Source organism: Salvelinus fontinalis, chromosome 2 (assembly GCF_029448725.1).
Source record: "Salvelinus fontinalis isolate EN_2023a chromosome 2, ASM2944872v1, whole genome shotgun sequence".
NCBI lineage: Eukaryota > Metazoa > Chordata > Actinopteri > Salmoniformes > Salmonidae > Salvelinus > Salvelinus fontinalis.
In genome coordinates this window covers 92,775,940-92,791,655 of record NC_074666.1, presented here as the reverse complement: position 1 = coordinate 92,791,655, position 15,716 = coordinate 92,775,940, and the positions used below count along the sequence as shown (strand labels likewise).

The window sequence follows — 15,716 nt, the reverse complement described above, 5'->3', positions numbered from 1 at the left end:
TAGCATCACCACCCTGGACGGTTCCGACCTAGAATATGTGGACATCTATAAGTACCTAGGTGTCTGGCTAGACTGCAAACTCTCCTTCCAGACTCATATCAAACATCTCCAATCCAAAATCAAATCAAGAATCGGCTTTCTATTCCGCAACAAAGCCTCCTTCACTCACGCCGCCAAACTTACCCTAGTAAAACTGACTATCCTGCCGATCCTCGACTTCGGCGATGTCATCTACAAAATAGCTTCCAACACTCTACTCAGCAAACTGGATGCAGTTTATCACAGTGCCATTCGTTTTGTTACTAAAGCACCTTATACGACCCACCACTGCGACCTGTATGCCCTAGTCAGCTGGCCCTCGCTACATGTTCGTCGTCAGACCCACTGGCTCCAGGTCATCTACAAGGCTATGCTAGGTAAAGTGCCGCCTTATCTCAGTTCACTGGTCACGATGGCTACACCCACCCGCAGCACGCGCTCCAGCAGGTGTATCTCACTGATCATCCCTAAAGCTAAAACCTCATTTGGACGCCTTTCCTTCCAGTTCTCTGCTGCCTGCGACTGGAACGAATTGCAAAAATCTCTGAAGTTGGAGACTTTTATCTCCCTCAACAACTTTAAAAATCTGCTATCCGAGCAGCTAACCGATCGCTGCAGCTGTACATAGTCCATCTGTAAACTACCCACCCAATTTACCTACCTCACCCCCCATACTGCTTTTATTTATTTACTTTTCTGCTCTTTTGCACACCAGTACCAATATCTCTTCTTGCACATGATCATCTGATGATTTATCACTCCAGTGTTAATCTGCTAAATTGTAATTATTCGATTTATTGCCTACCTCATGCCTTTTGCACACATTGTATATAGATTCTCTTTTTTTCTACCATGTTATTGACTTGTTTATTGTTTACTCCATGTGTAACTCTGTGTTGTCTGTTCACACTGCTATGCTTTATCTTGGCCAGGTCGCAGTTGCAAATGAGAACTTGTTCTCAACTAGCCTACCTGGTTAAATAAAGGTGAAAAAAAAAAAAAAAAACTATAAACTAAAAGTACAGCGATCATGCTTATAAACAAATTATAGAGTTCAAAAACAGATTTTTATAAATAATGTTTTGTTGCATTTAACTGCCAGAAATGCTGTTATAGAAACCATTTCCTTAGTAGGTGACGTCAGAGGTCACCATCTGATAGAAGTGGGAGCTCAGGATGATAGACGAGTTTCCCACTAGTAAATACCAGTTGGAGGGCTATTCAAGAGGTAAATTCCCACTTCCCACTTGGTAACAAACGCACCATGGCACTGCTTCCTTCAGTGCCTGATGCGTACTTGTGGCTCTCATAAAGGAGGCTTGTCTGTAGCACGGTACATCTCCCTGGGGTAATATGAAAGCCTTGCCCCCACTAAGCCATTCCTCCGAAATCATTTCCCAGTGTGCCTTGCCTTTTCTAGTGAATTGTAATATTACCACCCATGACTATTTGTTAGTGACAGAGACATGGTTGTTGAATTCGGTCCTGTGGCCTTAACTAAGTTAATTCCTAGGCGTATATTATCATCATAAAGTCTATCATCGTAAAGTCTATCATCGTCTTTGACAATATGTTACATCTCTGAAGGTACATTGTGTATTTTCATATTTTTGTACTCCAGGGAACTATACTGTATCCTTATTTCTAAGTGTGTGTATACCTGCTTACCTCCCTGTCTCTCTCTGTCTGCCTTTCTCTGTCTGTCTGTCACTGCCTGCCTGTGTGTGCGCCACTGTGTCTGTCTGTCTGTCTGTCTGTCTGTCTGTCTGTCCCCTTGCCTGCCCTTCTGTCTGTCCCCCTGCCTGCCCGTCTGTCCCCCTACCCGCATGTCTGTCTGTCTGCTTTTGTCTGTCTGTCTCTCTGCCTGCCTATGTTTGATTTTGTCAATTTAAAAAATCTGCCCCCCAAAAAAGTTATGTCCTGCTCCTTCCCTGACTTTTCCTGAATGTTTGTATTTTACACTGCTCATTTCTCAGAATTTTGAAATCACACAAGTATTTAGAGCCTTTGTACCAGTTTTTTCCCCACCTATTCCCAAATGAATCTGCCAAGACAATGTGCTGTAGGACATTGGTACCTATTCCCAAATTAATCTGCCAAGACAATGTGCTGTAGGACGTTGGTACCTATTCCCAAATTAATCTGCCAAGACAATGTGCTGTAGGACGTTGGTACCTATTCCCAAATTAATCTGCCAAGACAATGTGCTGTAGGACATTGGTACCTATTCCCAAATTAATCTGCCAAGACAATGTGCTGTAGGACGTTGGTACCTATTCCCAAATTAATCTGCCAAGACAATGTGCTGTAGGACGTTGGTACCTATTCCCAAATTAATCTGCCAAGACAATGTGCTGTAGGACATTGGTACCTATTCCCAAATTAATCTGCCAAGACAATGTGCTGTAGGACGTTGGTACCCAGCCAGGTGCTAATGAGTCTCTCTCTCCTCACTGAAGGAATGACAAATGGATGAATGGGCCATAATTGTGCACCTAATCTCACAATGTAATTTAAATGAGGCCTAACTGAACCATAAGAAGGGTGAAGAGGTTGATTTAATTTAGAAAGACAATAGTGTAATGAGTGTGTTATGCCTATTTACCAGTAGCAAATCATTTGACAGCATGACTTGTGGGTTGATACCATTACTTTGACATTTTACGTCGTAATAATGAAAAACATATCCTTGGCTCTATAAGTTGATGAGCGGGAGACAAACGATGCCAGTCAGCCTGCACAGCCGGCCCATTGAAACTACACCAAAACTAATTTCACACATAAAAGTATGTGTTTGCATTCTCAGAGCCATGCATCCCACTGGACCTGGCATGAGAACCACATAAACGTCAATAAAAAACTACAGCCGCCTAGCAGGCAGCAGGTCCTGCTCTCCCTCTTCCCCAAGCACCACAGCACGAAGCAGGCAGCAGGTCCTGCTCTCCCTCTTCCCCAAGCACCACAGCACCAAGCAGGCAGCAGGTCCTGCTCTCCCTCTTCCCTAAGCACCACAGCACCAAGCAGGCAGCACCACAGCACCAAGCAGGCAGCACCACAGCACCAAGCAGGCAGCAGGTCCTGCTCTCTCTCTTCCCCAACCACCACAGCACCAAGCAGACAGCAGGTCCTGCTCTCCCTCTTCCCTAAGCACCACAGCATCAAGCAGGCAGCACCACAGCACCAAGCAGGCAGCACCACAGCACCAAGCAGGCAGCAGGTCCTGCTCTCTCTCTTCCCCAACCACCACAGCACCAAGCAGGCAGCAGGTCCTGCTCTCCCTCTTCCCTAAGCACCCACTTGGGAAAAATAAGACACAATGTCATGGTGGTAGGTGCAACATGGCCCATGAAAACTGTGTGCAGGACAACCGATTTGTTTGTGGGGCCTGCTCACACAAGTCCCCGAACCAAACCATAAAGAGAAGACAGATTGATTAATGTGTAAAGGCACAGATATAAGGGAGCTACAGTGTCTGATACAATCAACAAATTACTGTTTTTACATCTTGTCATGAATATATTTATTTTTTATGCAATTCATCCTTTACAATTGTTCATGCACTGGTGCTTTTGTTCAGGAATACAACAAATCATTTCACCTGGCTGGTTATATTATTATTATTATTATCTTATTATTACGTTTTTTTGTTTCAGTATGAAGCTGTAACTGGACGTTATTCATTACTATAACTCTATTACAAATCGAATCTATAAATATTCAGAAGAACAGGAGATTATAAAAGGACAGTTTCACAAGATTAGTCACATACTCAGTTATGTGGACACACACAATTAACATTTTAATTTACAGTGCGTGTGTGTGTGTGTTTCCAGTGTGTGTTATTGTGTGTCCAGTTTGTCCAGTGTGTGTTATTGTGTGTCCAGTGTGCGAGTGTGTGTGTCCATTGACACAGAGTTAACATGGTTATTATTTACAGGAATAAACTTGTCCAAACAGGTTTGTGTTACTCCATGTATTTAAATGTCGTATTGTGATCAAACATAAAACACATGATTAGAGTGACACAGTGACCACCTGACACAGGGACACTGAGGAGTTAACATCATAAACCCTAAACCCTGGATAGAGGGGCTCAGTGAATATGGTGTGGAATGTGTACAGGTGGGTCAGTGTGTCAGAGGAGACTCTGTAGAAGGACAGAGTGCCGGCTGGCCAGTCCAGATACACTCCTACTCTGTGGGAGCTGGAGGAGAGGACGTCTATGGTAGTGTGAGCATTATTGTGCCTGGCATTGTAACTTTTGTCAGAGCAGAAGAGACTCCAGGACTTGTCATTGGATCCAATAACACAGTCATTACCCCTTCCTCTCCTGCTGATTCCTTTATATGTCACTCCTATATCAGCCCCTCCCCCACCCCTCTCTACCTCCCAGTAACAGCGTCCAGTCAGACCCTCTCTACACAGCACCTGCTGACAGACCTCAAATCTCTCTGGGTGATCAGGATACCGCCGCTCCTGTCTCCTACATGTCACCTTTCTGTTCTCCTCAGACAGAGAGAGGAGTCTGTGTGCTGTGTTTGGGTCCAGTGTGAGATCACAGACATCTGATGGATGAAACCAGACACAATATTAGAAATCATCATCATTCACATTGGAATGGTAACTCCCTGTCTACCTCTATGCTCTAGTCGGCTGGCCCTCACTACATATCCGTCGCCAAACCCCACTGGCTCCAGGTCATCTATAAGTCTTTGCTAGGTAAAGCCTTGCCTTATCTCAGCTCACTGGTCACCATAGCAACACCCACCCGTAGCACGCACTCAGGTATATCTCACTGGTCATCCCCAAAGCCAACACCTTCTTTGGCCGCCTTTCCTTCCAGTTCTCTGCTGCCAATGACTGGAACGAATTGAAAAAATATCTGAAGCTGGAGTCTTATATCTCCCTCTCTAACTTTAAGCATCAGCTGTCAGAGCAGCTCACAGATCACTGTACCCGTACACAGACAATCTGTAAACAGCACACCCAACTACCTCATCCCCATATTATTACTTACCCTCTTGCTCTTTTGCACCCCAGTATCTCTACTTGCACATCATCATCTGCACATATATTACTCCAGTATTAATGCTAAGTTGTAATTATTTTCGCCTCTATGGCATATTTATTGCCTTACCTCCCTACTCTTCTACATTTGCACACACTGTACATAGATTATTTTTGGGGTTATTGACTGTACATTTGTTTATGTGTAACTCCGTGTTGTTGTTTTTGTTGCACTGCTTTGCTTTATCTTGGCCCGGTCGCAGTTGTAAATGAGAACTTGTTCTCAACTGGCCTACCTGGTTAAATAAAGCTAAAATAAATCACTAATTAATTTCATGTAGCTGTTTCTAGGTATCAAAAGGAGAAGTTAAGGTAACTTGAGACTTGTTGAATGGTCATATGTTATACTGTATGGTAATATAAAACACACTTATTCCCATTAATTACATACACATACACACACACACACACCTGTATGCATGCACGAACACACATTTCTAGCGTAACACGAACACACCACACACAGACACAGACATTGTCAAATCAACTCTTTGTACACTTTGGTGTCCCTGATTTCTGCCTCTGTAGAACTACAGCTGATATTTAATATGACCAAGTAAGTCATGATGGTGGTCTTTGACTTTGACTTAACTTGAATTAAGACTTATTCTTAGTCATATTCTTCACAACAATCAACACTCACATTTTCTAAGCCCAGGTTTCATTGTGTTCTCTCCACCATGTTCCACACTGTAGAAGTAAGCAGAGGAACAGACAGTCATTGAGTGATACACGTGAACTCACTCACACACACACACACACAGCATATAACTTTGTCCAAGTGGTGGTAAGAATGTTTGTCTTAACTAGCCTGATAACTCAAACATGTCTGATATGAACATTGACATAAACCCTCTACATACTTGAGTTTCTCCAGTCTGCAGTGTGGATCCTCCAGTCTAGCAGAGAGCAGTCTGACTCCTGAGTCTCCTGGGTGATTGTAGCTCAGATCCAGCTCTCTCAGGTGTGAGGGGTTTAACCTCAGAGCTGAGACCAGAGAAGCACAGCCTTCCTCTGTGACTAGACAGCCTGACAGTCTGCAAAGAGTCAAATCATATTAAAACCACATTGTTATTACTTGGAGGTGAAAATAGTGGCAGTGTATTTCTTCAACATATTCAGATATATCAGTGTCCTAAAACCTGCCATATTTATTCATAAATTAATGTATCATTATTAGCAATGACAAATGATCAAAGTATGGCGAGAGAGAGAAAAATATAAAGACCAAATATTTGAGTAGACTGACCAGACCAGTTTAAAAAGCAGTATCAGTCAAAAGACAGACAGTGAGGTATCAGACTTAGATAGTATTGAGTATACAGTCCACACCATATACAGTATATATTGACAGTGAAGCTAACATTTTAAATGTGGGTCTATACTCCAGCATTTTAGATTTGAGATCAAATGTTTTATTTAAAGTGACAGTATATAATGCCTTCTTCAATTTGAGGGTATTTTTTTTATACATGTCTGTTTCACCATTTGGAAAATTAAAAGCAATTCATGTATCTAGACCCCCTATTTGAAGAAGTCATAAGTATTCTGACCAATTAACTTATAGTCTATTAAAGTAGTCAAAAGATTAGTATTTGGTCTCATATTCCTTCGCGACAATGACTACATCAAGCTTTTGACTGCCATGAATAAGAAAAATCATGAATGAATCATTTATAATAACGAGTGAGAGAGTTACAGAGGCTACAACAAAACATACTACTCTCACTGTTAACCTCAAATAAAAGGTGACATTCTGTACTGTCACCTAATATGAAACATTGTATCTCAAATCCAAAATGGTGGAACATAGCACCAAATGTAAAACTGTAAGCTTCACTGTCCAAACACATATGGTGTGGACTATGTGTGCCTGGTAAACACATGTGGATCTGGTGAACAGTTACCACTTGTTGACCAACTACAGGAATACTGACCTCAGAGTCTCCAGTTTACAGTGGGGATTCCCCAGTCCATCAGAAAGCAGCTTCACTCCTGAATCCTTCAGGTCATTGTTATTCAGATCCAGCTCTCTCAGGTGTGAGGGGTTTGATTTCAGAGCTGAGACCAGAGAAGCACAGCCTTTCTCTGTGACTCCACAGCCTGACAACCTGACAGAGAGATCATCATCATTTCTCAAACTCACTGTTAATTTAACACCAGTAGTGTAGAAGGACGATGGCAGATGCATTTGGTTTATTCTCCCAAACAACATATAGATTAATCTTTCATCTCCTAGAATTGTATGGTCACATTGTTATACTAATGTGAACACCAATGCACTGAGTAAATATGTTTTTCAATAATACATATTCTTCTCTAAACTGAATATTTCTTCCTGATGATTAGTACTTAAATGTCATTTTATGTACTCACAGAGCAACTCTGGAGGCTTTGACCACTGGCAGCAGCCTCAGAAGACCTTCCTCTGATCTGGAGTATTTCTTCAGGTCTAACACATCCAGCTCCTTTTCTGAAGTCAGCAACACAAAGACCAGAGCTGACCACTGTGCAGGTGAGAGTTCTTCACTGGAGACACTTCCTGATCTCAGGTAGCTTTGGATCTCCTCCACTAGAGAATGGTCATTCAGTTCATTCAGACAGTGGAACAGATTGATGCACCTCTCTGGAGAGGGATTGTCCCTGATCTTCTCCTTGATGTACTTGACTGTTTTTTCATGGCTCTGTGAGCTGCTTCTTGTCTTTGTCAGTAGACCTCGTAAGTGCTTCTGATTGGACTCCAGTGAGAGGCCCAGAAGGAAGCGGAGGAAAAGGTCCAGGTTTCCTGTCTCACTTTGTAAGGCTTTATCCACAGCACTCTTGTAGAAAGTAACTTCAGGCTTGTTTCTGAACAGCGCAAAAAGGTTCCTGGACGTTGATTGAGGTTTGCACATAAGATTCTCATTGTTGTTGATGAATAAGAGGAACACATATACAGCAGCCAGAAACTCCTGAATGCTCAGATGCACGAAGCAGTACACCTTGTCCTGGTACAGCCCACATTCCCCTTTAAAGATCTGTGTGCACAATCCTGAGTACACTGAGGCTTCATTGACATCAATGCCAGCCTCTTTCAGGTCTTCTTCATAGAAAATCAGATTGCCCTTGACAAGCTGTTGAAAAGCCAGTTTTCCCAGTGACAGAATGCTCTCTTTATTCCAGTGTGGACCTGTCTTTTCTTTCCCAAGATACTTTTCATTCTTCTGTTTGGTATGAAACACCACAAGGTGTGTGTACATCTCAGTCAGAGTCTTTGGCATCTCTTCTCTCTTATGTTTCAGCATGGGTTCAAGGACTATTGCAGAAATCCAACAGAAGACTGGAATGTGGCACATGATGTGGAGGCTCCTTGATGTCTTTATGTGTGAGATGATTCTGCTGGCCAGGTCCTCATCACTGAATCTCTTCCTGAAGTACTCCTCCTTCTGTGGGTCATTGAACCCTCGTACCTCTGTCACCTGGTCAACACACCCTGAAGGGATCTTATTGGCTGCTGCAGGTCGGGTAGTTATCCAGAGGAGAGCAGAGGGAAGCAGATTTCCCTTGATGAGATTTGTCAGCAGAACATCCACTGAGGTTGACTCTGTGACGTCACAACATATCTTGTTCTTCTGGAAGTCTAGGGGCAGTCGGCACTCATCCAGACCATCAAAGATGAACAGAACTTTGTACTTGTCGTAATCAGCGATTCTTGATTCTTTGGTTTCCACTGAGAAGTGATTGACAAGTTCAATCAAAGTGTGTTTTTTCTCTTTCATCAAATTCAGCTCCCGAAAAGGGAATGAACATACAAATTGGACATCCTGATTTGCTTTTCCTTCAGCCCAGTCTAGAATGAACTTCTGCACAGAGACTGTTTTTCCAATGCCAGCAACTCCCTTTGTCAGCACAGTTCTGATAAGTTTGTCTTGTCCAGTTAAGGGTTTGAAGATGTCATTACATTTGATTGCAGTCTCTGGTCTTGCTTGTTTCCTAGTTGTTGTTTCAATCTGTCTCAGCTCATGTTCATTATTGACCTCTCCTGTTCCACCCTCTGTGATGTAGAGCTCTGTGTAGATATTATTGAGAAGTGTTGGGTTTCCTTGTTTTGCGATTCCCTCAAATACACATTGAAACTTCTTCTTTAGATTGGATTTGAGTTCACGTTGGCAAATCACAGCAAGCTCATCTGAATGAAGAAATAACACAGAGGATATTAATATTACATCTGTTTTAATTCCTACACTATTGTAGGACTGTTATAAAGTTCTACATTATAATAATGTATTCCCTTAAACGCCTGTATAAATGTGTAAATGATTTCATAATGCATTACACACTGGAGTGACGGATTATATTATTATTGATGGTATCATTAATGTTGTCGTTCTCTCTCTCTCTCTCTCTCTCTCTCTCTCTCTCTCTCTCTCTCTCTCTCTCTCTCTCTCTCTCTCTCTCTCTCTCTCTCTCTCTCTCTCTCTCTCTCTGTCTAAATTAATCACCACAACACATCCCTGCTTCTACTTGATGAGGTCACTAGGTGTTGTATTAAGGCTGCTACAATATCATTGAGTTACACAGCTACTTTAGCTCTACTTGAGCTACAGCTTTTAAACGTTTGTTATAAAACAGCATTCAACATGAGGTAGACAGCTCTTACTTTTCTCCAGTGTGTCAGCAAGCTCCTTCTGATTCATTTTCCTCAGGATGTGCAGTGTGATCTTCAGAGCCCCCACTCTGGCACCGCTCTCCTGCTTCTCATCTTCAGCGTCCACCACTTCCTTATCCTGCTTCTGACTCTCAAAGCCTTCTGGGAGATCTGGACTAAGAATCCTCTTGAACATCTTCAGCTCGTTCTTCACAAATGTGATAATATTCTCTTCAAGCAACTGAAATAAATAAAGTAAATAAGTTAAGCAAGAGAAGAAATGCTTTCTCATGAACATATTAATGAATAATTGACAGATCAACTTTAATTGAGGTAAACAAAAACAAATGTACATAACAGGACCACATACACTGAATATGGAGTCCAGGTCTGTTTGATGACTCTGGGAAGACTGACCACTGAGAATCTCTGACTCTGATCTCTCCTGTTGGTTTCTGTGGACAAAACTTGAGGACCCCCCCCACCACACACACACACACACACACACACACACACACACACACACACACACACACACACACACACACACACACACACACACACACACACACACACACACACACACACACACACACACACACACACACACACACACACACGTAATGTTTTGAGACAGTGTTGTTTAACTCACTGACCATGACCCATGAGTTCTTCTTACCTTTGTCCAGTAGAAAAGTCTCCCTCTCTAAACATTATAGGTATACCCATAGACCGGTCACTCTTCATGTACACACAGCTGGGCACAGGGGAGTCTGGTCTCTCCTGCTTGATTGGGCTTCAACACAACAGAGACAAACATTACATCTATCATCTACTCTGAGCTCAGATGGGGAAACATAAGAAAAGTTTCATTCCAAAATGCTATATCCACTTTCAGAAATGTTGGTAAATTAGCTTTTATTGTTTAAGAAATTATGAAAGAATTGGGTGTGTTTTTTAACGATCAAATTATGGCATGGGGTTGTTCAATGACAGCCATGTGTTTGTTTAAAATCTATCACTTGATGGTTTCATTTCAGAGAGACAAATAATCACGTTTTTTTATGCTAAATACTATGTATCTGCCTTACTCTCAGAGAAATCAGTGGTACTGCTAGGTTTTACACAGTAATAATATATATCTGACTCACTCTCAGAGAAATCAGTAGTACTGCTAGGTTTTACACAGTAATAATATATATCTGCCTCACTCTCAGAGAAATCAGTAGTACTGCTAGGTTTTACACAGTAATAATATATATCTGCCTCACTCTCAGAGAAATCAGTAGTACTGCTAGGTTTTACACAGTAATAATATATATCTGCCTCACTCTCAGAAATCAGTAGTACTGCTAGGTTTTATACAGTAATAATATATATCTGCCTCACTCTCAGAGAAATCAGTAGTACTGCTAGGTTTTACACAGTAATAATATATATCAGCCTCACTCTCAGAAATCAGTAGTACTGCTAGGTTTTATACAGTAATAATATATATCTGCCTCACTCTCAGAGAAATCAGTAGTACTGCTAGGTTTTACACAGTAATAATATATATCTGCCTCACTCTCAGAAATCAGTAGTACTGCTAGGTTTTACACAGTAATAATATATATCTGCCTCACTCTCAGAGAAATCAGTAGTACTGCTAGGTTTTATACAGTAATAATATATATCTGCCTCACTCTCAGAGAAATCAGTAGTACTGCTAGGTTTTACACAGTAATAATATATATCTGCCTCACTCTCAGAGAAATCAGTAGTACTGCTAGGTTTTACACAGTAATAATATATATCTGCCTCACTCTCAGAGAAATCAGTAGTACTGCTAGGTTTTACACAGTAATAATATATATCTGCCTCCCGCTCAGAGAAATCAGTAGTACTGCTAGGTTTCACACAGTAATAATATATATCTGCCTCACTCTCAGAGAAATCAGTAGTACTGCTAGGTTTTACACAGTAATAATATATATCTGCCTCACTCTCAGAGAAATCAGTAGTACTGCTAGGTTTTACACAGTAATAATATATATCTGCCTCACTCTCAGAGAAACCAGTAGTACTGCTAGGTTTTACACAGTAATAATATATATCTGCCTCACTCTCAGAGAAATCAGTAGTACTGCTAGGTTTTACACAGTAATAATATATATCTGCCTCACTCTCAGAGAAATCAGTAGTACTGCTAGGTTTCACACAGTAATAATATATATCTGCCTCACTCTCAGAGAAATCAGTAGTACTGCTAGGTTTTACACAGTAATAATATATATCTGCCTCACTCTCAGAGAAAGTAGTACTGCTAGGTTTTACACAGTAATAATATATATCTGCCTCACTCTCAGAGAAATCAGTAGTACTGCTAGGTTTTACACAGTAATAATATATATCTGCCCCACTCTCAGAGAAATCAGTAGTACTGCTAGGTTTTACACAGTAATAATATATATCTGTCTCACTCTCAGAGAAATCAGTAGTATTGCTAGGTTTCACACAGTAATAATATATATCTTTCTCACTCTCAGAGAAATCAGTAGTACTGCTAGGTTTCACACAGTAATAATATACACTGCTCAAAAAAATAAAGGGAACACTTAAACAACACAATGTAACTCCAAGTCAATCACACTTCTGTGAAATCAAACTGTCCACTTAGGAAGCAACACTGATTGACAATACATTTCACATGCTGTTGTGCAAATGGAATAGACAAAATGTGGAAATTATAGGCAATTAGCAAGACACCCCCAATAAAGGAGTGGTTCTGCAGGTGGTGACCACAGACCACTTCTTAGTTCCTATGCTTCCTGGCTGATGTTTTGGTCACTTTTGAATGCTGGCGGTGCTTTCACTCTAGTGGTAGCATGAGACGGAGTCTACAACCCACACAAGTGGCTCAGGTAGTGCAGCTCATCCAGGATGGCACATCAATGCGAGATGTGGCAAGAAGGTTTGCTGTGTCTGTCAGCGTAGTGTCCAGAGCATGGAGGCGCTACCAGGAGACAGGCCAGTACATCAGGAGACTTGGAGGAGGCCGTAGGAGGGCAACAACCCAGCAGCAGGACCGCTACCTCCGCCTTAGAGCAGGAGGAGCACTGCTAGAGCCCTGCAAAATGACCTCCAGCAGGCCACAAATGTGCACGTGTCAGCATATGGTCTCACAAGGGGTCTGAGGATCTCATCTCGGTACCTAATGGCAGTCAGGCTACCTCTGGCGAGCACATGGAGGGCTGTGCGGCCCCACAAAGAAATGCCACCCCACACCATGACTGACCCACCACCAAACCGGTCATGCTGGAGGATGTTGCAGGCAGCAGAACGTTCTCCACGGCGTCTCCAGACTCTGTCACGTCTGTCACATGTGCTCAGTGTGAACCTGCTTTCATCTGTGAAGAGCACAGGGCGCCAGTGGCGAATTTGCCAATCTTGGTGTTCTCTGGCAAATGCCAAACGTCCTGCACGGTGTTGGGCTGTAAGCACAACCCTCACCTGTGGACGTCGGGCCCTCATACCACCCTCATGGAGTCTGTTTCTGACCATTTGAGCAGACACATGCACATTTGTGGCCTGCTAGAGGTCATTTTGCAGGGCTCTGGCAGTGCTCCTCCTTGCACAAAGGCGGAGGTAGCGGTCCTGCTGCTGGGTTGTTGCCCTCCTACGGCCTCCTCCACGTCTCCTGATGTACTGGCCTGTCTCCTGGTAGCGCCTCCATGCTCTGGACACTACGCTGACAGACACAGCAAACCTTCTTGCCACATCTCGCATTGATGTGCCATCCTGGATGAGCTGCACTACCTGAGCCACTTGTGTGGGTTGTAGACTCCGTCTCATGCTACCACTGGAGTGAAAGCACCGCCAGCATTCAAAAGTGACCAAAACATCAGCCAGGAAGCATAGGAACTGAGAAGTGGTCTGTGGTCACCACCTGCAGAACCACTCCTTTATTGGGGGTGTCTTGCTAATTGCCTATAATTTCCACCTTTTTTCTATTCCATTTGCACAACAGCATGTGAAATGTATTGTCAATCAGTGTTGCTTCCTAAGTGGACAGTTTGATTTCACAGAAGTGTGATTGACTTGGAGTTACATTGTGTTGTTTAAGTGTTCCCTTTATTTTTTTGAGCAGTGTATATCTGCCTCACTCTCAGAGAAATCAGTAGTACTGCTAGGTTTTACACAGTAATAATATATATCTGCCTCACTCTCAGAGAAATCAGTAGTACTGCAGTTAGGGAGACAGAGCAATCATATTTCAACTGCAGTAGATATAATTGATTTAAAACCATGACTATATAATAAACAACAGGTCTAACACAACAGGTTTGGACAATAGTGATCTAGTGAGCTTTTTCCATCAATGAACAAGAAGTACAAATGCCTCCAATAGCCAAACTATGACCCTTCACAAAGACATACTATAGTCCGTCTGTAGGTTAAGACCTCTGGGACTAAAGTATCTATAACATACTATAGTCCTTCCGTAGGTTAAGACCTCTGGGACTAAAGTATCTATAACATACTATAGTCCTTCTGTAGGTTAAGACCTCTGGGAACTAAACATACTATAGTCCTTCTGAAGGTCAAGACCTCTGGGACTAAAGTATCTATAACATACTATAGTCCTCTAGGTTAAGACCTCTGGGACTAAAGTATCTACAACATACTATAGTCCTTCTGAAGGTTAAGACCTCTGGGACTAAAGTATCTATAACATACTATAGTCCTCTAGGTTAAGACCTCTGGGACTAAAGTATCTACAACATACTATAGTCCTTCTGAAGGTCAAGACCTCTGGGACAAAAGTATCTATAACATACTATAGTCCTCTAGGTTAAGACCTCTGGGACTAAAGTATCTACAACATACTATAGTCCTTCTGAAGGTTAAGACCTCTGGGACTGAACATACTATAGTCCTTCTGTAGGTTAATTCCTCTGGGAACTAAAGTATCTTTAACATACTATAGTCCTCTAGGTTAAGGCCTCTGGGGACTAAAGTATCTTTAACATACTATAGTCCTCTAGGTTAAGACCTCTGCGAACTAAAGTATCTATAACATACTATAGTCCTTCTGTAGGTTAAGACCTCTGGGGACTAAAGTATCTATAACATAATATAGTCCTTCTTTAGGTTAAGACCTCTGGTACTAAACATACTTTAGTCCTTCTGTAGGTTAAGACCTCTGGGTACTAAAGTATCTATAACATACTATAGTCCTCTAGGTTAATTCCTCTGGGAACTAAAGTATCTACAACATACTATAATCCTTCTGTAGGTTAAGACATCTGGGGACTAAACATACTATAGTCCTTCTGTAGGTTAAGACCTCTGGGGACTAAAGTATTTAAAATATACTCAAATCAAATCAAATAATTAAAGAGCAGCAGTAAAATAACAATAGTGAGGCTATATACAGGGGTACCGGTACAGAGAGTAGCAGAAGCGTAGAGGGGGGGGGGGGGGGGGGGGGCAATGCAAATATTCTGGGTAGCCATTTGAATAGATGTTCAGGAGTCTTATGGTTTGGGAGTAGAAGCTGTTTAGAATCCTCTTGGACCTAGACTTGGCGCTCCGGTACCGCTTGCCGTGCGGTAGCAGAGAGAACAGTCTATGACTGGGTGGCTGGAGTCTGACCATTTTTATGGTCTTCCTCTGACACCACCTGGTATAAAGGTCCTGGTTGACAGGAAGCTTGGCCCCGGTAATGTACTGGGTCGTACGCACTACCCTTCGTAGTACCTTGCGGTCAGAGGCCGAACAGTTGCCATACAGTGATGCAACCCGTCAGGATGCTCTCGATGGTGCAGCTGTTGAACCTTTTGAATCTTTTCAGTTTCCTGAGGGGGAATAGATTTTGTCATGCCCTCTTAACGACTTGGACCTTGTGTGCTTGGACCATGTTAGTTTGTTGGTGATGTGGACGCCAAGGAACTTGAAGCTCTCAAACTGCTCCACTACAGCCCAGTCGATGAGAATGGGG

The 15,716-nt window shown here is 42.3% G+C and overlaps 1 protein-coding gene across 2 annotated transcripts in view; it reads right to left on the bottom strand.

Moving 5' to 3' along the window:
* Window positions 1-3,997: 3,997 nt before the first annotated feature.
* LOC129831897 (NACHT, LRR and PYD domains-containing protein 3-like) overlaps window positions 3,998-15,716 on the bottom strand; it is a 44,777-nt gene continuing 33,058 nt past the window's right edge. The window contains exons 1-8 of one of the 2 annotated variants that reach the window (XM_055895455.1): window positions 10,413-10,591; window positions 10,104-10,200; window positions 9,746-9,974; window positions 7,483-9,274; window positions 7,044-7,217; window positions 5,970-6,143; window positions 5,750-5,796; window positions 3,998-4,604 (exon numbers count right to left, since the gene is read on the bottom strand). In XM_055895455.1, the coding sequence (XP_055751430.1) occupies window positions 4,054-4,604; window positions 5,750-5,796; window positions 5,970-6,143; window positions 7,044-7,217; window positions 7,483-9,274; window positions 9,746-9,974; window positions 10,104-10,200; window positions 10,413-10,480 (3,132 nt within the window). In that variant the 5' untranslated portion in view covers window positions 10,481-10,591 and the 3' untranslated portion in view covers window positions 3,998-4,053. Of the gene's footprint in view, window positions 4,605-5,749; window positions 5,797-5,969; window positions 6,144-7,043; window positions 7,218-7,482; window positions 9,275-9,745; window positions 9,975-10,103; window positions 10,201-10,412; window positions 10,592-15,716 lie in introns of those variants that run through there. The other variant, XM_055895463.1, reaches the window with a different exon arrangement.